This window comes from Aulonocara stuartgranti, assembly GCF_965226115.1.
Source record: "Aulonocara stuartgranti genome assembly, chromosome: 11".
Lineage (NCBI taxonomy): Eukaryota > Metazoa > Chordata > Actinopteri > Cichliformes > Cichlidae > Aulonocara > Aulonocara stuartgranti.
In genome coordinates this window covers 37,304,813-37,331,254 of record NC_138947.1, presented here as the reverse complement: position 1 = coordinate 37,331,254, position 26,442 = coordinate 37,304,813, and the positions used below count along the sequence as shown (strand labels likewise).

General features: G+C 41.3%; 2 protein-coding genes across 7 annotated transcripts in view; one reads left to right on the top strand and one right to left on the bottom strand.

Moving 5' to 3' along the window:
* Window positions 1–5,069: 5,069 nt before the first annotated feature.
* Window positions 5,070–26,442, top strand: part of enpp2 (ectonucleotide pyrophosphatase/phosphodiesterase 2) — a 75,094-nt gene continuing 53,721 nt past the window's right edge. Inside the window, exons 1-2 of one of the 2 annotated variants that reach the window (XM_082551015.1) lie at window positions 5,070–5,211; window positions 5,887–5,992. In XM_082551015.1, coding sequence (XP_082407141.1) covers window positions 5,194–5,211; window positions 5,887–5,992 — 124 coding nt within the window. In that variant the 5' untranslated portion in view covers window positions 5,070–5,193. The remainder of the gene's footprint in view (window positions 5,212–5,886; window positions 5,993–26,442) is intronic. The other variant, XM_082551016.1, reaches the window with a different exon arrangement.
* On the bottom strand, window positions 8,668–25,630 carry LOC309716921 (uncharacterized protein). Of its 5 annotated transcripts, XM_082551072.1 has the most exons (7): window positions 25,342–25,630; window positions 25,103–25,174; window positions 24,326–25,000; window positions 23,520–23,580; window positions 23,355–23,405; window positions 23,174–23,280; window positions 22,229–22,368 (listed from the first exon to the last, which is right to left on the bottom strand). In XM_082551072.1, the coding sequence occupies exons 3-7, from the start codon at window positions 24,532–24,534 to the stop codon at window positions 22,320–22,322; spliced, it is 477 nt and encodes a 158-aa protein (XP_082407198.1). In that variant the 5' UTR covers window positions 24,535–25,000; window positions 25,103–25,174; window positions 25,342–25,630; the 3' UTR covers window positions 22,229–22,319. The 5 variants fall into 5 exon arrangements, 2 of the variants coding, with proteins under 2 accessions (XP_082407197.1, XP_082407198.1); XR_014279542.1 differs by lacking the exons at window positions 23,174–23,280; window positions 23,355–23,405; window positions 23,520–23,580; ... (1 more) ...; window positions 25,103–25,174; window positions 25,342–25,630 and adding exons at window positions 8,668–10,824; window positions 14,857–14,921; window positions 16,607–16,694; window positions 20,278–20,342; window positions 22,568–23,148 and having other exon boundaries at window positions 22,281–22,368; XM_082551071.1 differs by lacking the exons at window positions 22,229–22,368; window positions 23,174–23,280; window positions 23,355–23,405; ... (2 more) ...; window positions 25,103–25,174; window positions 25,342–25,630 and adding exons at window positions 8,668–10,313; window positions 10,447–10,556; window positions 10,674–10,824; ... (1 more) ...; window positions 11,760–11,808; window positions 12,132–12,620.

Genomic DNA, 26,442 nt, shown 5'->3' with positions numbered 1-26,442 from the left:
GAGATCAGTGTAATTTTTTATTGTAGTTTTATTTGAATGGAGCCAGAATATCAGCCAAGCATCAAGAAAAAAGACTTTGTTCTGAACTGTTTTGCATGTCACTGAGTGAAATAAGGATTTGTTCCTCCCCAGGTCTGTGCGCCTGTGTTGCACACACATTACAAGCAATCACTTAGAGCTATTCCCGATCTCAGCTTGATATGTGTATAAGGCACCAGTCCAGTCAGTTTCTGCCATTCCAACCTCTCCTCCACCGTCGGTAGGACCAAAGAGCTGGAGGTCGGGATAAGATCGTAGACCTGCAGGAGGCTGAAATGAGCTACGATGCCATCAGCAAAAAAGCTCGATGAGCAGGTGAGATGACTGACATAATAATGGAGCAGTTATTCAGAAATGGAAGAAATGTTAAGTGACCATCAATCAGCCTCGGTCTGGGGCTTTCTACAAGATCTTGCCTCGTGTGAGGACGATCATGAGAAATGTGGTGAATCAGACTAACTGCACCAGAGGAGCTTGTTGAGGAGGCAGGTGCGCAGGCTCATCTTACGTTCACCAGTGAACGTGTGTCGCAGCTGCAGCAGCAGTCGTGTGGTGTTGTGAAAAAAAGGACCGAAATGCAGGGACTGACATAGACGTGAGGGGTGAGCTTTGATTTACATGAGGCGATAATACAGATAAAGATAATACAACGGAGGTGGCGAGGACAGGAACTAAGATAAACCTGAACTGGAAAAAACTAGTAAAGCTGAAATCATAATATGCAGGGAGAGAGAGGGGAATGACACACTGAAGGAGGACACAGCTGAACCTGATTAGACACAACAGAGACAGACCCTCAGAGTAAAACAGGACAAAGTCAGGGACACGAACAGAGCACCGGGGGAGGACACAGGATACCAACATCAGAATAAACTAGAACATAAAAGAATAATACTAAACACAAAACGCTGGGTGAAACGACCCAGGACCGTGACAATGTGATTCAGAGGAGAAAGTGTTGTGGGAACATGAAACCAAACAGACCTCTTTGGCATCATCGTGTTTGGAGGAACAGAAATGCTGAGTATATCCCAAAAACACCACCTCCACAGTAAAGCATGGAGGTGGAAACATTACGCTTTGAGACTGTTTCTCTGTTAAGGACACAGGACAACTTCATGTTGCCCTGTAGGGGATAAGAGATGGGACTTGTGTATCGTAAAACCACGGTCCCTTAGCCAGAACACTGAAGATGGGCCTTGAATGGTTCTTCCAGCTTAGCAGTGATATAAAAATATTTCCGAGTGGTCAAAGAAGCACATTAAGGTCACGGAGTGGCTCCAGACTCTCCAGATCTCAGTCCTGCAGAAAATTGTAGAGGGAAGCTTTGAGTTCAAGTCATGTGCTCGCTTGAAGGGGCTCGTCTGTTGGGGGTTTTCTTTGTAGCACTGTGGGGTCTTTACATTACAACATAAAGCACCTTGAGGCAACTGTTGCTGTGATTTGGTGCTATATAAATAAAACTGAATTGAAGTTGCCAAGCAGCAGCCAAGAAACCTAAAGGATTAAGATTTTCTGTAGAGTGGAACAAAATCCCCCCTGAGATGTGTGCAAACCTGTGCTTGCCAATAAGAGTTGTTTGTGTTGTTAGTGTTGTTAGTGTTGTTTTGCCGGAGGACCAAATACTTATTTCACTCAATGACATGCAAACATGAGTTCCTGCCCCAAGTGGAGGAGTTCAAGTATCTCGGGGTCTTGTTCGCGAGTGATGGGAGAAGGGAGCCAGAGATCGACAGACGGATTGGGGCTGCAGCTGCAGTAATGCGGACGCTGCACCGGTCCGTCGTGGTGAAGAGGGAGCTGAGTGTAAAAGCGAAGCTCTCAATTTACCGGTCGATCTACGTCCCTACCCTCACCTATGGCCACGAGCTGTGGGTAGTGACCGAAAGAACGAGATCGCGGATACAAGCGGAGGAAATGAGCTTCCTCCGAAGGGTGGCTGGCCTCTCCCTTAGAGATAGGGTGAGAAGTTCGGCCATCCGGGAGGGGCTCAGAGTAGAGCAGCTGCTGCTCCACATCGAAAGGAGCCAGCTGAGGTGGTTCGGGCATCTGACAAGGATGCCTCCTGGGCGCCTCCTGGGTGAGGTGTTCCAGGCATGTCCCACCAGGAGGAGGCCCCGGGGCAGACCCAGGACACGCTGGAGAGATTATATCTCTCGGCTGGCCTGGGAACGCCTTGGAGGAGGTGGCTGGGGAGAGGGAGGTCTGGGCCTCTTTGCTTAGGCTGCTGCCCCCGCGACCCGGCCTCGGATAAAGCGGATGAAGATGGATGGATGGATGAACATGCAAATCATTACTTTAACATAATGCGCTTTTTCTGGATTTGTGGTTGACATTCTCTCTCCATTTAAAGGAAACTACTTTAAAATTTAGAGACTGTTCATTTCTTTGGAAGTGAGCAAAGATCTCTGAAAAGCGGTTTGCAAGATGGACGTAAGCCCTCTACCTCACCATGTAAAGCACCTTGAAGCGAGTGTTGACATTGTCGAGATGAAATATTATTTTACTGTTACTATTCATAATCCTTATTATTATTGTTGCATCATTTATGATTTATCATTGTTATCATTTCATTGACACATTTATTGAAACTGGTGAGGTTATATTAAAGTCTGTATTTCAGGTGTTAGCATAAGCACAATCTTTCATTGCAGGTGCAACTGTAATCATGTTACACACATATTGCATAATTAAAGGGTTGAAGCTCGGTTAAGTTAATTAATGGTTTGAAGCTACGGGCAGCGTGATGTCTGGCCGATCAATGGAGCAAAGTTCAGCTATTGAAAGGTTGCCTACATGTTTACAGTATAATTTACTACATGTTGCCTGTGTGCATTTAGCAGCCTGCTGCACTGGAGTTTGCCTGGTAACAGATGACCTAGAGGGAGGTCATGCACTTAGATTAAATTAGCTTCAGTGGCTAAGCACATCCTCTTAGAGCCCTAGTGGACGTTTTCGTCCCATTGACTTCCATTATAAACGCTATTTTTCACTGCAGAATTATTACCGTTAATGTCCTGGTGATTACTTATGTCTCCGTCTCGTTTTGGTCTATTGGCCTTAGAGTTGTAATTTTTTTATTTGTCCACCGGGTGGCGCCCTTGCTCCACATTTGACCCCGGGCTGGAAAACAGCGGGCTGCCGTAACAGACCTGCGGGAAACGAAGCCTCATTTCCGGCGTGCAGCAGCGGCTTCGCCCGCTGATCTGGCGGGACCATTTTCGGTCCCTAGGACCATGAGAGGGTGCTTTTTTTTTTTTAGTCAACAGGAAATGACGTATTTTTTGTCACGTGGTATCGAACGTGTGTGCTGGAAAAAGGAGTCCCCGGTCATCGTGCCCCGGTCATCGTCGCGACTTACCCCGGGAACATGCACTTTTTTCGGCCTAGAGGAGGAGCATTTGCCGTCTGGAGACCATTTTCTGGTCCTGAAAAAAATAAATAAAAGGCGATCGAAATGACTGTTGGTGCCAATCTTTAGTCCATCTAAAGGCCTAATTATAATAACAATTGAATATTACCTCAAATGTTTTTTTTGGAAAATATTCAAGTTTTATGTTTTTTGGGGCAAAAAAAGCAGTGCGCTCATGTGACGAAACCGGGATATAAAGGGTTAAAATCCGCGAAATGTAATTAAAACTTGACATGAATATTTCAAGGAGAAGTAGGTCTAAAAGATTGGCTAATTTAAAGTGGAATAAAATATTAATATATAAAATTTTTATAGCACTTTTTTGGGTGTGGTCGATTAGGACCGATAGTGTGTGCATTTTATGAAATGCGCTCCTGCAAAAAAAATAAAAGGCGATCGAAATGACTGTTGGTGCCGATCTTTAGTCCATCCAAAGGCCTAATTATAATAACAAACGAATATTACTTCAAATGGTTTTTTTTGAAAATATTAAGTTTTTTTGTTTTTTGGGCCTAAAAAAACAGGGCGCTCATGTAATAAACCTGGGATTTAAAGGGTTAAAACAACGAAAATGTAATTAAAACTTTATATGAATATTTCAGGGAGAAGTAGTTTTAAAAGACTGACCAATTTAAAGTGGAAAAAAATATGAATATATAATCTTTTTATTGCACTTTTTGGGGGGTGGACGTTTTGGTCCATTAGGGCCTTTAGAGGGTGCATTTTTTAAGGGCTTAAGGAAGTCAGACTTGAATTTTGAAATAAAATTATACCAAACTTTTTTTTGGAGAATTTGGCTATATTCAATTAAACACAGTGCAAATGGCTTGGAATCGAAAAATACAAAAGGCACAAAAGGTCCCCAGGGCCTTTCAGGTGTTAACGACACAGACACATAGCCTGTCTGGGTAAACTGATTGCAAGTGTTGTCTAAGTCTAGAAAAGTGTAATAACAGGATGCATCTGGGCGGCGGTGGAGGAACTGAGAGAGGAACTGTTCTGTTTAAGAATATCTGACATAGAATTACTGGAACAGGCATGTTGTTTTTCATCTGCGGTGACGGAGTTACTGGTCATCATAAGTATAAATATCACACCCACCTATTGTCAGGCGGGAGATGGAGCCTGATGTTTTGCAGACCCCATTTTCACCACATATATGTGTTTTAATAAAATCATTTGTGTTGACCCACTATGGACTTTCAGTCGTATGTCTCTTCCTCAAAATTCGAACCGCGACAACATAAATTAATTAATAAATGAACTTTTGGTTAAATTTAGGCTTCGGCGTATATTTTATTCATTTCTAATTTCAAGTAAAAATCTTGGAACTGACCCAGCATCAGTTTCAGGGCCCGAACTTTAGTCAAGTTTCACTTTGACAGAAGCGGTTTGGCTATAGACGAGTGTCGGCAGCCAAGAGATAGAGATTATTGATACACTGTAAAAAATAAAAATAATTGTCGTGTTTCTTAAGCACCTTACTGTCCTGTGAGTAAATACTCTCAGTCGGAGCTAACCGCAGCTCAGTGGCTGTGGAGACGTTTCCTGTCTCAGCCCGGAGCCCTCCTCCACAGCTGCACCAATCAGAATCCTGTCCGCTCCTTTCAGTCACCTCCCCCTCCCTCGCTGCTGTTCCTCTTCAACGGTCCTCCTCTCCGGTGGTCCTTCGGTGTGGAGAGTCAGCATCAGTCACTCACGGACCTACAGCGCGGTGCAACACCGAGGACGCACAGAGGAACATGTTGCTGCACAAACTGGTAAGAGTCCATGTGCAAGAGTTTTAACTGCAGCTGACTTCCGAAAAATCTGCATGTTTTGTGCGTAAATCCCCGTGCAGTGACGCGTTAGACCGCGTGTTTCTTGGTAGTTTGCGTTATTCTGCGTGGAACCTCTACACCCCGGTGTCCTCCCTGCTGATGAGCATTTGCAGAACAATTGTGGACTCTTCTGTCATTTCCGAAAGGTCACAGATCTGTCAAACTATCAGGCGATTGTGATGCAGCTGAGGGGTGGTCTCTCTCCACTTTGAGCTCAGCACCCCGCGGTGTTCGCAGGTCACGGGGGAAACCTGCAGTTTGTGTTACACCAGCTCAAATAAAGCTTTCATGCATCACAAACTTCTGAAGCTCGTTTATGAGCAGCCAGTGCAAACAAGTCAGTCAATGGTGAAAACGGGGTTTGCAAATGAAAAGTGCTTGAAGTCAAATACGTGACATGTTGCTGTTCCACTGCACTGTGTTTGCTCGCTGATGAATAAACCTCATGACCCTTTCACTAAGATCTCAGGCGGAGCACTGCAGGTGGAGTGTGAATGTAGGCTGCCATGAATATCTGTAGCAGAAGAGTAACTCTTAAATCCCAGCTTGAGCACCACTGGAAGATGCAGCCTGTAGACTGTATGAATGACTGATGTCGGTACTTTGTGTCCTCAGCTTGTGTGGACCCTGTCAGTCCTGTGCGGGGCTGACATGTGTTGGGGTTTTGTGTATGATCGGCCCAAACGCTCAGGAGAAGACGGGACCTCGGCCAGGACAGAAAGTGAGTACGCTGCTGTAACTACACCGACCGCTGATGTCTGTGTGGACTGTATGGTGCTATAAAAATAAGAACTCATGCATGTAGATATGAGTTTTGTTTTCCCAAGTTATGGTGTTTTATGATACTTAGTGGTTGGTGGTATCAAAATGAAGTCATTTTGACAAACAGAAAATTAGATTTTCATGTTTAACGGGGACCTATTCTGATATAGGTCCCACCTCCATATTTTATCCAAAATATTTATTATTGTAGGTCAAATTAATCCAGATTTATCTGCCTCAATTTACTCTGTTATGAAACAAGCTGCTTTAGGTAACCTCCCTTTAAGCCCACTTTGTTCTGGTTGGCCACTCCACGCACACAGAAGGTTTAAACATAAGGCGGCCGACTGTATAAAAAGATGGATGTAGCTACTGTTGACTTGTCTGTGAAGTCTCGTCATGAAGCATTTTCACTGTTACTGTCTTGGTATAAAAAAAATCAGATGTGATGGGAAGGGTGTGACTCCTTGTTGTCCGGTGAGCTCGTCAGTTTTAAAACAGCGTGATCCAGATTTATGAAACAGACTTTATTCGTCATTCAGTGCAAACTGAAACCAGTGACTGAGACCATAAACTCAGCAGTAAAGTGTTTACAGAGGTCAACTAAAAAAGCTGTCTGCCCACAATCTTCCATAGGACCACGAGCCTTTTTGCTATCATGGCTATCGCCATCTGGTGGCCTTCAGATAGAATGCAGGGTCAAGTCACTGATGTCCATTTTTAACTTTTTTGAAACAAACTCCGTACGTCTACAGATTTTTTGAAACAGAAGTCAAGTTGCAACAGCTGAGCTTTCATAACTGTGCTCTTCAAACATGATCACTTCTAACTTTAGCAGAAAAGACATGGCAGCTGCCAAAACTCGACTCAGACCTAATGCGAGAACTTTATGTGTGGTAGTATTTATTACACAAACAGAAAGTCAAAGACCAAATAGATCAGCAAAGTTTTTATTTCTTTATCAAGTTAAAATGCCAAAAGCCAAATTTCTTCTTCATTGCTGTAGTTGCTGCTTATTGAAGTGATTTTCTTTAAGATTGCTGAAGGTGTTTTGACAAAATGGGCAATTTCAAGGCAGGTTGTGACATTTTTCTCACAGTTTGTCTTTTACAAGAAAGATTTCTTAATAGAAAAATCAGTTTTCTGGTGTACGGCAACTGAGAAGAACTGCAGTGTGTTACTTTGGAGCATCAAGCTCATGTGAAACACACTCAAGTCCAGCAGCACAAACACGAGAAACAGCATTAGACGCTTTCATTTAGCTGCCAGAGTGGCTCAGCACGGGGAATGTGAAGTGTGTTTTGGATATGCTTGAATATGTCTTGGCCACGTGTAGGGAGGACATACCTAACTTTCTGCTCCACGTCCAAGACACAAGGTTGTTTTTTTCTGTTTTGTTGAAACACTGTAAATCTGTGTGAGTCTCAGGTGCAATGAGTCGCCCAGCCATCGACAGGAGTGACATCTCCAAACACTAAACGAAAGCAGCCTGAGTGGGTTGTGTCTGCCGGTGCATATGAAATGGACGGACTGAGCGTGTGTTGGTGGTTGTTACAACGATCAGTGTGACCCTGTGAGGTGGTGAGGGAGGGAGTGTGTTTGTGCTGCTCTGCATTAAGTCAACATTAAGAGCTTCAGAGCTCATTTTCAGTCCCAGATTCTCAAACACAGACTTCTGCTGCACTGCACCGTAGACTGTCGCAGTCTGCGACGGCTGCAGCCGTTTCTGGGATTTCTGTGTGTGTATTGGCTGCATGTTGTGAAGAAATTAAAAACTGAATTTGTTCACTGTGTTCATCTGGATCTGGAAGGAACTGTGGACGTTTTGTGATCTCTATTTGCCTTTCCATTCTTGTAATTACCAGTTTTTCCATCACACTTCAGAATCTCTCATTCTGAATTAGAGCAGGGCGATATGGTCAAAAATATTTATCACGATATATATTTGAAAATTTGCGATAACGATATAACTGACGATATAATTGACGCGAGACAAAACACACGGATCTCTGACGTGAACGACGTGAGCCGGCTCCTTATCGCGAGCCGTGGGTTGTTGTTTTTTTTTTTCTTTCTCTCACCCTCTCTCTCGCACTTTTTTCCCGCTTCACTCCGCGTGCGAGCCTTGTGCTGTGTGCCAAGGTTATTATCGTTAACAAAAACTAACGAAATAATGAAAACTAGAAGTGAAAAAACATTTTCGTTAACGGAAATAAAAATAAAAACAAAAAAAGGAAAACTAACTAAAACTGTAATGAGTGTTCACAAAACTAACTAAAATTAACTGAATTTATAGCAAAAATGTGTTTAGTTTTCATTGATGTGTGCGTGTCCTACAATAGTTAAGGGTGAAAATGAAGTTTAGTTTCCAGATTTTTTCTTGCTGTGTCTCATTATGAGACACAGCAAATGACAAATGACAAATTATGAGGGACATTTCTAAAGGGAAAAAAATCCCACAAACCTTAAAGTGCACTTGAAAAGTTCACACAAGAAGGCTAACCTAGCTTACCTTCAGAAGGTAAGGGAGCACACTCAACCCTCATCCCAGAAAACAGAAGCTAACCCAGGCAAGGCAGCGTGATGCATCCCGAGACAACAGGACGGGGACATCTACATAACTGTGTGAGTCAATTGCCTTCACAAAGTTTATCAATTCACTTGAACCAAAATTACGAACACCCGGTGCTGCAAGAGTTAATAGTCTCATTGGGGCCAAGATATAAATTTTATAGTTGCCTGGTATCAATGGTTGTTCATCTGCCTTTGTTTATTTATTTATTTAAAGAACCCATAGGTGGGAATGTGAGTTGTCTGTCTCTGCGTGTTAGCCCTGCGACAGACAGGCGACCTGTGCAGGGTGCAGGGTATGGTAGCTGGAATAGCAACATACCCAAGGATAAGCAGAAGAGCATGACTGATATGATGAAACTGGGATTTTGTTACACTTAATTATTGCAAACACAACTAAAACTATAACTGAAACTAATCAAAACTAAACTGAAACTAAGGATTTTCAAAAAAATTAAAACTAAACTAGCAAACAACTGGTAAAAACTAATTAAAACTGATATAAAATTGAAAATCTGAAGTCAAAACTAAATAAAAATAAAAACTAATGAAAATTGCAAAACTATTAAAACCCTGCTTTGCCCTGGGCAGAGGGTTAGGGGGTAGTTACACTGACAGTAGCACAGACGAGACAAAGAGAGCCAAGGACAACAACGTCACATTAGAAAGGTATAGTAATCGTCCACAAAAAACAAACAACAAAAAACCAAACTCTTGATTCTTTTGCTTTGATGTAGTTACTTATCTAAGGTGGAAAGTTTTTTTGTTTTTCTTGTTTGTTTGTTTGTTTTGTTTTTGCTTTGTTTTATTATTTGCTTCGAGCCCTGTGTACAGGAGCTGCATGCAAAAAGATCTTTTGTTAAAAGGGTTGGCGTAATAAGCAAATGCTTCAGCCAATACCTTTTGATTAGCCTTGTCTCGTGCTTTCTTGCTTTGTGGTAGATCTTTGTTCTGTCTTCACTGAGATATTTGAATGCTAATCAATCAAATCAAATCAAATCAAAACTATTTTCAGTTGCAGATGATAAAGGATTCAGAAAGTTTATTCATGCAGGCCCATATGACAGAGAATATGTCTTCTTTTTGTTTTCATATTATAATTTATATTTAATTGTGTTGTGGTTTGCAGTGTTTTGTGTTTCACTTTAAATTTGTTTAAAACGAAAAAGCAGAAAAATAGTTTAAATAGTTTTAAATAGTTAAAAGTTGAAATGTGAATAGCTGGTTTTTGTATTATATGATTTATTTATTACATTTTATGTGGAGTGAATAAATAAAAGTATATTTACGATGGCCCCTACAGACGAAGCACGTACAAACTTCAAAACACGTAAAAACACGTAAAAACTCCAAAACACGTAAAAACTCCAAAACACGTACAAAACACAACAGAAGTGCTCCAGGATGCTGGGCGCAGTGTTGAGCTTTTGTTACCTAGTGGCTACACAAGCCAGCAAGTACCAACGACCTGATTTGGTGTGTGGTAGTAACAGGTACATGAACTTTTTTTTAAATTATTTGAGTGCTTGTGTATAAATACACAAACAATACACACATGCTTTCAATTGTGTAATTTAAGTGATCTAGTAGCTCTGTTTGGAAGTTCAGTTAACTCTAGGAATGTGCTTTGGAGTTTGTACGTGCTTTGTCTCTAGGGGCCACCGAATAAAATGCCCGTGGTTGTCCTCTTTTACCTGTGCCAACATATCCTGTAATACAAAAAAACAAAAATCAAACAGAGAGAAGAATTGGCTCCAAGGTATGGTTTTCATCATGTCATGCACCAGTGAGATGTTCATTGTTTGTAATGACAGCAATATAAGATTATACAGTGTTGTATACCTCGGGGCAGTGTTTGTACTGATCTCGCCATTGAAGGCAGATCTCAGTTGTGTACATGTTAAAGTACTGTTCTCTGTACTTTTCCGAGAAGCTGCTCCATGTGCAGATGCCTGTGTAAAGCACAAGCAAAAAACAAAAACACAAACATTTACATTCTGCCAGTGAAAAACATGTGACAACAGCAAAAAAAATGTACATATAATTTCATAATTTACTGAAGCCCTTACTGTGAAGCCCCCTGAAGTGTGCCCGTCTTCTGAAATATTCAGTAGACACAAGGTCTCTGAACATGGAGCACGCCAGAGCCAGTTTGAAGGCTGTGTCCCCTTCGTGTAGAACAACCTCTTCCAATATGTCGATGAGGACACATGCTGGTAACTGTAAAATATGGGTCAGGCAACAATAATGAAAATACAAAATCTGTCCACCAAGTTTCAGAAATATGAGGACTGAACATACATTACATTTAGGGCTGGGTATCGTCACTGATTTCTAGAATCGATTCGATTCGATTTGAATCTGGGAAATTTTGCCTCAGACAGTCAGAAATATTATAATTCAGATCAGTACATTTACATCTTTTTGTATCTATAAAAAGGAAGCTAACACTCGCAAGACTTTATCAAAGGTGTGAGCGTCACAGCAGAGGCCTTTGTGTCAAAGCAGCTGAAGATAAAACAGAAAAACATGAAGGTGGTTTTCCTGTTCTGGATGTTATAAAAATATTCTGCAGCACATCAAAAACAAAAGAAAATCATTAATCAACTTATGAAACATCAGAGTCAGCGAGCTGTCGGCTTTCAGCCCCGACCGTGTCCGTGCCGTCGGGTGAGAAAGGCGACGTGTCACTGATTCTGATCTGCGGGTCCGCGCTCTGTGTTTACGTCTTTGTGCAGAAGCCGTGTACCTGCTCTCATTTACGGTTTTAAATGTTTGGTGGTTGTCAAAATTTTGTGACGTTTCACCTGAGATTCTGGAACTTTGGGCAAAATACATTTATATAAAAAAATCGATTCAGGATTTTAATGAATCGATATCACTACTGAATAATGCCTCTTTCTGCCCTGATGGTGCTGCCTGTGATTATAATTACTAATTCAGTTACATCAACAATTTAAATAAAAGGGAAAATAAAGAGATTACCTCCAGTATAGGGCACCTGTCAGCCTCAGCCTTTAATGGAAAACATGATTATCACATTACATGGAAATGAAGATTACCACCATGTATGTAAACCTGCATTGTGATGAATAGTCTCAACAGTTCTGTGGTTATATTCTACAAATGGTTTTCTCATTGTTGTCCTCTCTCACCTGTCTAATTAGACTTGGTGAAGGCTTGGAGGAGGTCGCCTTTGGTACCCTAAAGCAGAGGCGGAGCCAGACATTTGAAACACCCGGGGCTTAGCCCTGAAGGGTAGTATGCATGTGGGATTTTTTTTTTTTAGGGGGGGGGGGGGGGGGGGGGGGAGTAGAAATGACTGAAAGATTCATTGGCTCTGTTTTGAGTTTTGTTTTTTTTTTTTGTTTTTTTGGCCTGTCCCGTTTGGCTCTTTTGCCATCAGAATTGTTGTCTAAAGGCAAAGAAAGATGCCCAACGGATTTACTTTACCAAATTGACCATCCCAGCCTTGCCGTAATGGTCCATTTGATTCACCTTTTATTGTTTATTTTATTTTCACTTACTGAATACGGGACAGACTTGACTGGGGGAAAGAAGGGGAGAAAGAAAGAGGGAAAGAGAAACAGCTGAGAAGAGGGACGGGGGAGAAGGGCAAAAGACAAAAACCAACAGAATGATCAGAAAAAAAGAAAAAAGAAGAAAAAAAGAAAAAAAAATGCATATATCAATCACCTGGGTCACCTGCTGAGAAAGAAAAAAGAAAGCAAGCAGAAGAGAACAAGAGTAATAGAATAAACAACATCACAATGATATATGGGAATATGACAGTAAATACTAAATGTTAAACGTTATTGTGCAGCACATAAGATCAACAGAACACAGTGTGCTTTGAGGTAGGAGCCAAAAAGGGTGTAGTTTGTGGGTGTGATCACCCGTGTGTACACCTGTGAGCATGGACGCGCTTGTTTTTTGTTTTTTAAAAGGTTCCTTCATGTAATGATCTGCTAGAGGGTGTGGGGGGGCCACAGCCCCGTCCTCCAGGGCATGAAGCAGGTATGGAGGAGATCAAAACTCCAGACATCCAGAGGCCCCCAGAACACAAGAGACCAAGGAAGACCAACAGAGGGGCAGCCGCGCCACTGTCCCAGAAAGAGCTGAGGAGAGTCCCAGATGAGGGCTCACTCAGCAGCCGCGGAGCAGAAGCCAGGGGGAGTTGCAGTGACGCGCCCGTGAGCTCCGCCGGCAGCCAGCCGTGCCTGAGTGACCGAGCCCCAGGCCGAGAGGCCGGGGGCACCCCACCTCCGAAGTGGCCCGAGCGAGCCCCAGGCTCCAGGCCCCGATAAGCGGCCGCCAAGGAGTGAGCCGGTGTGTACCTGGACGCCCATCCCCGGACACAAAGAACCACCAACGCACCGATGTCTGAGGGAGTCCGCCACTGGCAGGGGAAGTGGTGGTAGGGGGAGATAGGCCTCCATACCTTGGAGGGCCTTTTGAGTTTTGTTCAAAAAAGAATGACTTCATATAGGGAAAAATATATGTCACATGTGCAGGACACCTTAAACTAGTTTTTTAATTAAGCAGCGAGGCAGAACAAAGTCGGGGCTGTATCAAGACACGAGGACTAAACCCCAATTCAACCAAACCCAGAACTGATCCGGAATTAAAACAGGACTACAACAGTTCAAAATCAGGACTACTGAGGACTTAACCAAGACAGAACCAGAATCAGAACTAGATGATAGTAGCACTAAAAATCATCATAGACCCGCACAACACTTATTTTTTAATTCTACCAAAGTACAATATTTAGATTGAGAAAAGTTTATATAATTATTTAGCCTTGTTGTGCAAACAAGCTGCAGAACTTAATAAATATAGAATTTGAAAAATAACAAACCTAAAAAGAAACACTAGGTACGAGATACATGAGGACCTGTGATACGGTGATACTTTTGGTAAACGACCATTTAACTAATTAGTGATGGGTCGTTCGCGAACGAAATGGCTCTTAGAGCCGGCTCTTCGACGTGAACGACGCGAGCCGTCACGTGGGGTTTTTTTTTTTTCTTTCTCTCAGCCTCTCTCTCGCACTTTTTTTCCCGCTTCACTCTGCACGCGAGCCTTGTGCTAATTTACGCTGGGCAGAGGGGGGAGGGGCGGTAGTTACACTCAGTAGCACAGGAACAGAGCCGGAGAGAGAGAAAGAGAGGCAGGGACAACAACATTAGAAAGGTATAGTAATCATCCACAACTGTTTTCAGTTGCAGATGATAAAGGATTGAGAAAGTTTATTCATGCAGGTCCATATGACAGAGAATATGCATGTTCTTTTAGTTTTCATATTATAATTTATATTTAATTGTGTTGTGGTTTGCAGTGTTTTGTGTTCTTTTCACTTTAAATTTGTGAAAGGAAAAAGCTGAAAATTTAAATAGTTAAAACTTGAAATGTGAATAGTTGATTTTTGTATTATATGATTTATTTATTACATTTTATGTGGAGTGAATAAATAAAAGTATATTTACGGTGGCCCCTAGAGACAAAGCACATACAAACTTCAAATCACGTACGAACTCTGAAGCATGTACAAACTCCAAAACACGTAAAAACATGTACAAACTCCAAAACACGTAAAAACACGTACAAACTCCAAAACACGTAAAAACTCCAAAACACGTAAAAACACGTACAAACTCCGAAGCACGTAAAAACTCAGAAGCATATTAAAAACTCAGAAGCACATAAAAACTCAAAACACGTACAAAAGACAACAGAAGTGCTCCAGGATGCTGGGCGCAGTGTTGAGCCTTTGTTATCCTGTGGCTACACAAGCCAGCAAGTACCAACGACCGGATTTGGTGTGTGGTAATAACAGGTAAATGAACTTTTTTTTAAATTATTTGAATATATATATGAGTGCCTGTGTATAAATACACAAACAATACACACATGCTTTCAATTGTGTAATTTAAGTGATCTAGTAGCTCTGCTTTGGAAGTTCAGTTCATGCTAGAAATGTGTTTTGGAGTTTGTACGTGTTTTGTCTCTAGGGGCCACCGCATATATTTATATATAAACATATATAAATAAAACCACTTGTTTTTATGTTAGTAATTCCTTTTGTGCATAATTTTATATTATTGTTAATAAATTAATTAAAGCAACAAAACAACCTGAAGAGCCGGTTCGGAGCCGAAAGAGCCGGCTCTTATTAGTGAGTCGAACTGAAAGAGCCGGATCTCTAAAAAGAGCCGGAAATCCCATCACTAACTAACATGTGTGTCTCACCTGCTCTTGTTCATCTCTGTTCTGTCCTCATTCTCCATCCCTCTCTGTTCCTCTCTCTCTTTGTGCTGACAATCATCAAATATACAGATATTTACAAACTCTTCAGATAAAAACACAAACACTTTTTTAATTGTAACATCAAATCAGACTAAATGTTTATTTTTTTAGATTGATAAATATAAAAAACATATTTGTTAACTTTCAGAGTAAAGAGAGAAACTATCTGTATTTTTTAATTGCAAATGGCACCAAATTGTATTCAAATTGAGCCACACTTATGGAGCTCCACAGTTCTTCTCCTGGTGTTTTGGTTGACATCTCTTGATGTTCCCATGTCACAGAAACAGCCTCTGTGTTTTGCCTTATATGCATCCACAGCTGTGCCACCAATTTACTCACATGGACTCTACTAACCTATCAGAAGCTTCTTCAGCTCAGAATGGAATCGTCTGGAGTTTCTTATTAATTAACAATAAACTTAGTGTACATGTACTCCTAAATTTGATGAAAGTGATAAAAAACAGAAAGCTCTGTCTCTCTTTATTCTGACATTTAACTAATTCAAAATATATTTCAATATTTATCTAAAACAAAAGTTTACTCTAAATTGATGTTGTACAGTAAAAATGTTTTATGTTTTCTCCCTAAAGTGTAAATATCTGGTTACAAATGTGAATATCCTGCTGTGTACTGAAATCCCTCTTGGGCTACGTCCACACGTACACGGGTATTTTTGAAAACGGAGATTTTCCGTTTTCGTTTTAAAAAATAATCCCGTACACACGTAAAGGCAGAAATGAAGGAAAACGCTGCTATGAACATGCCAAAGCAGCAGGTGGCGCTATATTCCTAACCGTGTAGAAATGTTGGCCAATCAGAAGTCTAGAAGCCTCGGAGGAAAAAGTAAACAAAGCTGGGGCATAGAAGCAGAACCGAGTCGTATGTGTGGAGGGACAGTAACTGTGTGTATATGTAAGCATTTAAACACTGCAGATGTAACGGGTGTATTAAAAAATTATTTATATTTCACCAAAGATCCATCCTGCAGTGTTATCTTGCTTTGTCAGTATTGGTTATGTATTTATTTAAATATGTTTATTTTCTGTATTTATATTTTGGGAGCTTTTATTTTGTTTGTGTGACCTTTGACTTCCCACGAAGTCACTTCCTGTAGCTGCGCGCTATTTTCCTCAGTCGCCTAGAGGCCCCGCTGAGGAGAGGTGTTCATGCAGAAGTCCAGTAAAGTGAAGTTGCTGTACTGTTTTGTTTTTATTTTAAACAGTTCTGGGAGAATAAATCCACCCAGCTGGCAAAGTGAGAGCTGACTCCTCTGGTCATTTGCACAACACAACGCAGAGAACTAACGGCAATAAGAGTTTAAGGCCAGACCGGCTACACAGAGAGTACAATTAACAGTAACAGTATTGTAGGAATTCATTTCACCGAAACAATAACGTGGCGCACAGTGTGACGTCAAAAAAGGTGCACATCTTTGACGCTGCGTTTTCTCCGTTTTTCTGTCCACACGTAAATGCAAAAACGGAGTTTTAGAAAATATCCACCCTGCCCGGAGTTTTTAAAAATCTCCGTTTTCAGTGACCAAAAACGCCGTTTACGTGTGGACGAAAGGTGCAAACGCGTAGAAAAATCTGTGTTTTCAAAAATACCCGGGTACGTGTGGACATAGCCTTGTTTTGCATAGAAATATACTGAACAACATACAAAGCATAATATATAAAATAACATTTACCTGAGTTTTTTCTTTGAAAGAAGCCTCTAATGTCCATTCTTATATTTCAGTACATAACTGAAACCGATTTAGTCGGGGAGGGTAAGAACTGAAAATATGAAATAAACACACGTAAGCTAAGACTATAAAAAAAATAGCATTTGTTCGGCTTTTCATTTCGCCATTTGTTGATTCACTTGAAGAGCGAGTAACGTAACATGGGTCAAGTGATCAGTTTGATATCAATCTTTCGTGATGCACCGTCATATTTACATTATTTGTACAGTACGAATGATTTGCTTTGGTACCTGCTCAAACTTAAGCTCTCCTTAGTATGGCTGGCTCCGTTTCTCCAACAGCGCACTCACAGGCAGCAGCTGCCCCGCTTAGTCGCTTAGTGTCTGAGCTCGGATCATACCAATATCAGGGGGGATTCACGCACAGTCGTAAATTCCCACAGTGTGCACTATGTGCTTCGAATATTGCTTGCACTTTTTGTTTTATACAGTTGTCAGCCAGGCATCTAACTATGAAAAAATTACACTCCAAAAGACCCCGGGCTTCTGACAAAACAACCCGGGCTTAAGCCCAGTAAACCACCCCCACGCTCCGCCCCTGCTGCTGTCTGTACTTTCTGTGCTAGAATCTAAATCACTGGATTCAGAGGAAGATCCTACCAGCTGTATCTGGGTCATCCCAGGCTTTTCTTTGACATCCAGACTACAAGACTTGTCATCTTCTTCTTGCCATGCCAACCTGCGAAATGCAGGCAGATTCTTTTTGCGTGCAGCTGCTCTTCTCTGTCGGTTTCTTTGGATTTTAGCTGCATTCACACAGTTGTTAAAAGTGGAAGCCCGTCTAGATCTCCCACCGCTCTGTTGGCTGTTCCTTTTGATTTCACTGGTGGTAACAAAGCTGTCGATTTCATTTTCTAGACTGAGGAGTGGGCACACTTCCATGCTCGTGCAGGATGACTTGGTGTAGCAATCTACTGCAGGGTCCTCAGGAAGATGTTTCATTGTAATGAAACGATGTCCCAGACCCTCAACAGGTGTGATTCTTTTTACAGGATCCACACACAGCATCCATTTGAGCAGGCTTAAAAATGCCGCTGTGTCTTTCACTTTGGATTCTGTGTTTGGCTGTGGGTGGTGTTTGGCTAAATCATCTATGCATGCATATTTGTCTGTGATTGTTGTACTTTGTTTGATCACAGTGCCTGTAGATGCTGAATACTGAGCTGGTGTCTTCAGTACCCATGTGCGTTCTATTATCCCTTTCCTCATCCAGAAATATTTCGTACTGTACTTCCCTTCCTGTAACATGCGTTTACTAGGCTGACCAAGCATGTGAACAAAACCTTGCATCATTTGATATTCACACCTGTTGAAAAACAGGTGGTGGCCCAAGTATAGAAAAGCTGCGACACAACCGAGAGTCCACATGTCTGCCGATTCAGTCACCGGTATGTCCAACATGACCTCAGGGGCCCTGTAACTAAGGGCCTGAATAATAGTGCCAGGTGGAATTTTTGCAGGACTTGTGGCAAAACCAAAATCAATAAGTTTAACTTTATATGGCTGTTGAGACTGATTTACAAGCATGATATTATCAGGTTTGATGTCTGCATGCATCATACCTCTGCTCTTCAGAGCGGTAAGAGCCACAAACATCTGCTTTAAAATGACCCGAATACCACAGAGATCCAGTGGACCGCGAGACCTTTTAGTCACGAAATCATGCAGACTAATGTCTAGCATTTCCATTGAAATGAAGGTGCGATGTTTGTACTCGAAAACTTCGTAGTACTTTACCAAATTGCACCGATCCCTATCCAGAACACTCAGTTCTTTTACAGCAGCGGCCTCTTTCCAAGCAAACTTGTTGTATTCCCTTTTAGCTGCCTTGACTGCTACCCTTTCAAAAGTGTCTAATTTTACACATTCCACCACTCTCCCAAAGCTTCCTTGTCCGAGGAGCTTATATACCATGTATTTACATGTTTTACTTTGAATGAGGGCGTTCGTTTGTAAACCCTCATCACTGTCATAAAACGACGAAGACGAATCCGAAACCATTTTTTCACAAATATATCTAAAGTTTTACACCTGGGCAAAACAATGTGACCGCAGTATGAAGCTGGCAGGTTCTGTCAGTAGGCGGGTGTAGCAGGCTATTTATACCTTTTGGATCAAAGGCAGCGTTCGCTCACTGTGATGTCACCGAGTGACGCAACAGAGCGTAATGCTTTGATCCGGAGCAGCGGTTAAGAGCTTAAGAATGCAAAGGTCTCTGGTTAGGAAGATAAACTGCTTGACTGGCAGTCCACATCTGGAGTGGACAGCCTGTCGCAATGGGATCAGACACGCTGTCATTTCTGGAAAAGTCCATCCCGGAGGTGTCCGACGCGGACAGCTGTACCTTTTAATAAGAATCCCCCCCTGGCTCTACATGGCGGTGTACGTTTGAAAGTGCGGACGACGGTAGGAAATTCTTGATACCTTTAGGTGCACCTTGTAAACTCAGCAATGTGTACTCCAAACGCCACCATGGTTATTTCAAAGTTGTTGATTTATAGCTTTTTTTTTTTACCCTTTTTCTGTGTGAAATTTCCCTTTGTTGATATTTTTGAAATTCCTACTTTTAAATAATGTTAAACAATCCCGATACAACAGCGACGTGTCCTCAGCTGCTGTGATCTTTTTAAAGTTTTACATTTGCAGGACTTTGAAGTTATCTGTCACGGTTGCGCTGGCAGACCGTGGCGATGTGGGGGAAATAGGGCCCAAAACACGGGACTGTGTGCGATGAATGCAGTTGCGTTTATTTACAGTGATGTAAATATTACGCAATAAATCTCCGTGCGCGCCCCTGACTCCCGTGCCGTGTCTTCTTCCGTACTCCTGCCGGGAAATAACAGAGGCAGCCGTTGGTACAATTAACTTCACTGTAGCAAGCTGGACAACTGAAGGGCAGTCTCACGATCCGGGATCGAGGAGCTCTCAGGCTGTGTCCCAATCCAGCGACCGCATGCTTCGGAGTACGAGCTCGGTACTTATAGTACGGTGAGTACTACAAGCAGAGGCGGAGCCAGACATTTCAACCACCCGGGGCTTAGCCCTGAAGGGTAGTATGCATGTGGAAATTTTTTTGGGGGGGGTTAGAAATGACTGAAAGATTAATAGGCTCTGTTTTGAGTTTTGTTCAAAAAAGAATGACTTCATATAGGGAAAAATATATATCACACATGCAGGACACCTTAAACTAGTTTTTTAATTAAGCAGCGAGGCAGAACAAAGTCGGGGCTGTATCAAGACACGAGGACTAAACCCCAATTCAACCAGACCCAGAACTGATCCGGAATTAAAACAGGACTACAACAGTTCAAAATCAGGACTACTGAGGACTTAACCAAGACAGAACCAGAATCAGAACTAGATGATAGTAGCACTAAAAATCATCATAGACCTGCACAACACTTATTTTTTAATTCTACCAAAGTACAATATTTAGATTGAGAAAAGTTTATATAATTATTTAGCCTTGTTGTGCAAACAAGCTGCATAACTTAATAAATATAGAATTTGAAAAATAACAAACCTAAAAAGAAACACGAGGTACGAGATACATGAGGACCTATGATACGGTGATACTTTTGGTAAACGACCATTTGATTAACATGTGTGTCTCACCTGCTCTTGTTCATCTCTGTTCTGTCCTCATTCTCCATCCCTCTCTGTTCCTCTCTCTCTTTGTGCTGACAATCATCAAATATACAGATATTTACAAACTCTTCAGATAAAAACACAAACACTTTTTTAATTGTAACATCAAATCAGACTAAATGTTTATTTTTTTAGATTGATAAATATAAAAAACATATTTGTTAACTTTCAGAGTAAAGAGAGAAACTATCTGTATTTCTTAATTGTAAATGGCACCAAATTGTATTCAAATTGAGCCACACTTATGGAGCTCCACAGTTCTTCTCCTGGTGTTTTGGTTGACATCTCTTGATGTTCCCATGTCACAGAAACAGCCTCTGTGTTTTGCCTTATATGCATCCACAGCTGTGCCACCAATTTACTCACATGGACTCTACTAACCTATCAGAAGCTTCTTCAGCTCAGAATGGAATCGTCTGGAGTTTCTTATTAATTAACAATAAACTTAGTGTACATGTACTCCTAAATTTGATGAAAGTGATAAAAAACAGAAAGCTCTGTCTCTCTTTATTCTGACATTTAACTAATTCAAAATATATTTCAATATTTATCTAAAACAAAAGTTTACTCTAAATTGATGTTGTACAGTAAAAATGTTTTATGTTTTCTCCCTAAAGTGTAAATATCTGGTTACAAATGTGAATATTCTGCTGTGTACTGAAATCCCTCTTGGGCTACGTCCACACGTACACGGGTATTTTTGAAAACGGAGATTTTCCGTTTTCGTTTTAAAAAATAATCCCATCCACACGTAAAGGCAGAAATGAAGGAAAACGCTGCTATGAACATGCCAAAGCAGCAGGTGGCGCTAGATTCCTAACCGTGTAGAAATGTTGGCCAATCAGAAGTCTAGAAGCCTCGGCGGGAAAAAGTAAACAAAGCTGGGGCATAGAAGCAGAACCGAGTCGTATGTGTGGAGGGACAGTAACTGTGTGTATATGTAAGCATTTAAACACTGCAGATGTAACGGGTGTATTAAAAAATAATTTATATTTCACCAAAGATCCATCCTGCAGTGTTATCTTGCTTTGTCAGTATTGGTTATGTATTTATTTAAATATGTTTATTTTCTGTATTTATATTTTGGGAGCTTTTATTTTGTTTGTGTGACCTTTGACTTCCCACGAAGTCACTTCCTGTAGCTGCGCGCTATTTTCCTCAGTCGCCTAGAGGCCCCGCTGAGGAGAGGTGTTCATGCAGAAGTCCAGTAAAGTGAAGTTGCTGTACTGTTTTGTTTTTATTTTAAACAGTTCTGGGAGAATAAATCCACCCAGCTGGCAAAGTGAGAGCTGACTCCTCTGGTCATTTGCACAACACAACGCAGAGAACTAACGGCAATAAGAGTTTAAGGCCAGACCGGCTACACAGAGAGTACAATTAACAGTAACAGTATTGTAGGAATTCATTTCACCGAAACAATAACGTGGCGCACAGTGTGACGTCAAAAAAGGTGCACATCTTTGACGCTGCGTTTTCTCCGTTTTTCTGTCCACACGTAAATGCAAAAACGGAGTTTTAGAAAATATCCACCCTGCCCGGAGTTTTTAAAAATCTCCGTTTTCAGTGACCAAAAACGCCGTTTACGTGTGGACGAAAGGTGCAAACGCGTAGAAAAATCTGTGTTTTCAAAAATACCCGGGTACGTGTGGACATAGCCTTGTTTTTCTGTTATCAAACTGTTCTCCCACCAGGAGGTCAGTCTGAGTGGAGTTTTTTTTCTCCTCCTCTTACCTCATGTAGTGTATTTTCGTTGTTTTTTCCTATCAGCCTACCTTTCTGACATGTCTCCCCAATGTGATGTTTGTGTAAAGTTGGTCAGAAGGTTCCTTTGTGAGTGCGCATGCGCCATTAGCGTGCTGCCTGCTGTAACCCCTAATTTCCCTCGGGATGAATAAAGTATTCTGATTTCTGATTTTGCATAGAAATATACTGAACAACATACAAAGCATAATATATAAAATAACATTTACCTGAGTTTTTTCTTTGAAAGAAGCCTCTAATGTCCATTCTTATATTTCAGTACATAACTGAAACCGATTTAGTCGGGGAGGGTAAGAACTGAAAATATGAAATAAACACACGTAAGCTAAGACTATAAAAAAAATTGCATTTGTTCAGCTTTTCATTTCGCCATTTGTTGATTCACTTGAAGAGCGAGTAACGTAACATGGGTCAAGTGATCAGTTTGATATCAATCTTTCGTGATGCACCGTCATATTTACATTATTTGTACAGTACGAATGATTTGCTTTGGTACCTGCTCAAACTTAAGCTCTCCTTAGTATGGCTGGCTCCGTTTCTCCAACAGCGCACTCACAGGCAGCAGCTGCCCCGCCCCCTCGCTCAGTCGCTTAGTGCCTGAGCTCGGATCATACCAATATCAGGGGGGATTCACGCACAGTCGTAAATTCCCACAGTGTGCACTATGTGCTTCGAATATTGTGTGTACTTTTTGTTTTATACAGTTGTCAGCCAGGCATCTAACTATGAAAAAATTACACTCCAAAAGACCCCGGGCTTCTGACAAAACAACCCGGGCTTAAGCCCAGTAAACCACCCCCACGCTCCGCCCCTGCCTTAAAGACAGGCTGGAGAGTTCCCAGGAGAAGGGATGCTTCTTCTGTCCAGAAGGCGAATCTCTGTCCAAGCCGTAAAAAAAGCAATGCCAGTCAGAATGGACTCTCGTTGTGTACTGCTGCTCTCTTCTGTGTGTTCAGTCACAGGGTTTATAAGTGACTACATTAAGCCACTTTCACAAACATTTGCTTGACCTGATGTGTTGCCGGAGCCAAAACTGCAATTAATACTAACTTTGAAAACTGTGATTGTGATGGTGCCAGTTTGTCTATAATACTAGCCATACCCCTCAATGCAGAATCTCTCCATTAGCTGAATACACCACCACAGGCAAATTGCTGGCATGTCCTCTGTGAACGATAGTGGAGGTGAGGTGCTGATGCAGAGAGCATACTGTAAAGTAAAAGAAACCTTTAACATGTTTAAATGTTATATTGAAGTAATGGCAGGAAAAGAAAAATTCTCACCATCAGCATAAAGATGCCGCAGCAATTTCCATTGAACTGCTGAGGAAAGAACTGTAAAAAGAAAAATGTGTCCTTAAATGAAGAGAGCTGACATGCACCTGCTAGTTTTTTAATCACATTATTTTGTACCTGATGAGCTTTCAAACTTTCGCATTAAAAACATACCTCAAGGTCTCTTCCTGTTTTCTCCATCCAGGATCCAGAGTCAATAGAGGCTGCTACTCTCCTGGCATTGTAGAGAATACACATAACACTCAAATCAAATGTTTGCCATTAATACAAAAATTCATGAAGTAGGGATGCAACAATACGTTTTTCAAACCGTCAGATCCTTGGATCTGAGTTTTTGGCGATACCAAGTACCAGTGCTGATACTTCTACCACACAGAAAATGTAGTGAATCGGAAGGCAGGTTTTTTGTGTGTTTTTTACAAATAATAACGGTGAATAAGATTTTTTTTATGTATATTAATAGAAATGACCCAAAAATTCTAAATTTGGATGAAAAATAAACATTTTCTGTGAAACTTTTACCGATTTTCACATTTCAAGTATCTGTTCATGGTATTGGTTAACAAAAGATATGGATACGATTTCATTTGAACCGTATGGGCCTGGATACCAGTATCGGTGCATCCCTATCATGAAGTAGCCTAAGAACGAGGTTCCCTCCTGAACTTTTAAGCCTGAAACCGAGGCTGCTTTTAGACGACCTAGCCAAAGAACACACTTGGCCATTGAACAAGGCCAGAACTATTTTTCATTTCTTTAGTGTCAACCTAAATATGGCTCGGTAGAGATCATCTCCAAAACCATCAGGGCGAAGTGAGTCCAGAAAGAGTATCTGTCTCTCAGCTACCAATATAGCCTGAAATAGACATGTTAGCATCATCCATGAGAAGACGACATGTCAGCCTCCATTATGTTCTATCAGATGAAAAAACACAGAAAGAGAAAGAGATGCGCCTTACCAGACTGGACTGAAGAGGGTCCAAGTCTTTCTGCCACTTTGCTCCTGGACATACTGATGATCAATCTGCCATTCAGGAGTCCCATATGAGTGGTCCAGGAGAAACTTCCTCTCAGTTGGTGGATCTGATGATATGCAAATATTAGGGGTGCAACGATATTCGTATCGATATTGAACCGTTCGATACAGTGCTTTCGGTTCGGTACGCATATGTATGAACAATACAAAATTTTTAATTTATTTTATCAACTTTCCTTCTGACGATGCTGTCTGTGTTGGGCGCTCAGTGGATCTGCGCTCGACAGTGCAGCCTAGGCGGAGTAGTTCACTGGCAGGGCAACCGAATCTGTGGCTCCAGAGCTGCAGTGACATGAGCAAACTTGGCCTAAATACATCATATCATATCATATCAAGGCATGAATAACACTTTCACAAGTTTTACCTGGTTCACAAACTCCTTTCCTTGGTCAGTGATGATTTTCTTGACCATGCCAAACGTGTATAACTTCGAGGTCATGATTGCAGAGACCTCAGCTGCAGTCTTGGACTTAAGAGGTTCTGCAATCACCCACTTAGTATACAGATCGTTCATTGTCAGGACATATTGGTTCCCTAGACGTGTTTCCGGGAGTGGTCCAGTTAAATCCATGCCCAGCACCTCCCAAGGTTCTTTTACCTGTAGGTCACAGAACTTATCAAATTAAAATTTAAAGCTACCCTGCAGCACAAAAGCTTATTAGCATGAAAATGAAATTGGTGAACAGGCCTTAAGATGTACCTTGATGGGATGTAATGCTGGTGCCACAGTCTTGATTGGGTCATTCATCTGGCAGCGATGACAGCATCTGACCTGAAAGATATATCCCAAAAAATATTTCAAGGATACCGAAAAACCAGTTGATGTAAATTGATAACAATTTAAAAAAAAAAACAGACACACACAGAAACTAATGTTGAAATGTAAGTGTGCAAGTAAAGACAAGGTTCTTTATCTTGTTAACTGAAATAAGGCCATACCCATTCACTGATGTCCTGGTTCAATGTTGGCCAGTAATAGCCAGCAACAACTCTGTTTCGGGTACCTCTGACACCATTGTGGTTCCCGGTACCAGGGTTATTGTGCTTTCCATCAAAATGGGCTTTCTGTCCTCCTCTGACATGACTACCAGGCGCATGCACTGCATACTGGGACCAGTGTAGAAGAGTCTGTTGTCTGGTACAAGATGAAAATGTAAAAAGCTGAAAGAGTTGCTGACTAAAGTAAAATAAAATGTCTGACAGATATTAATAAAATTTGGGATAATGTATCTGCACCAGTATGGTACATTTACCTTCAATTGAAATTAATTTTTAAAACTATATACAGGGTATATATGACAGAGTTGTATTTTTTTGTTATATCTATATATATATAGATAGAGAGAGAGAGAGAAAAGGGTTTTAAAAAATAAAAGTAAAAAAATTAATAAATAAAAAATAAAAGTAAAAAAATAAATAAATAAATAAAAGATCAACATTCATTTTCGTAGTTACCCTTCAGTTTGTAATTAGGTGCCATTCTTTTACGGCGCAGTTCTTCAGTCGGGGGAAGCTCTCCATCGAGGAGAAAAGCATGAATTTGCTTGTATACATCCATTGTTTAAATGTCCCGGCAGTCGAAAAGGAGGCAGAGCTGTCGACAAATGCTAGAAGCTAACTGGGCGCTAACCGTATCATTCAAATACATTAAATGTCGTAATGTTGGCAAAGAGAGGAAGTGACGCAAGATTTGCGCATGTGGGGTACCGATCGGGTTTCCGGTACGGATCGGGTAGCGACACCGCTTTTCCCCTTCTCATTCTCTGTTGCCGCCATGCTTTTTCGGCCATGTGCGTATGAAAACAAAGGCACTGCGCATGCGCGTTTCACCCATATTATATCGCCATATTTCATTTTCTTATCGTTGCCTAACATTGTACTGGTATTACCGTGAACAGTATGATATGGCCCAGCCCTATTCTGAATACATGATTGTTCAGTATAAACTGGGGGTTGGCGACAAATATGTCACCATATTTTTAAGGAAATTTGTGGTAATAATATTTATGACGCTGTAGAAAAAACAATATTTTATCTGTG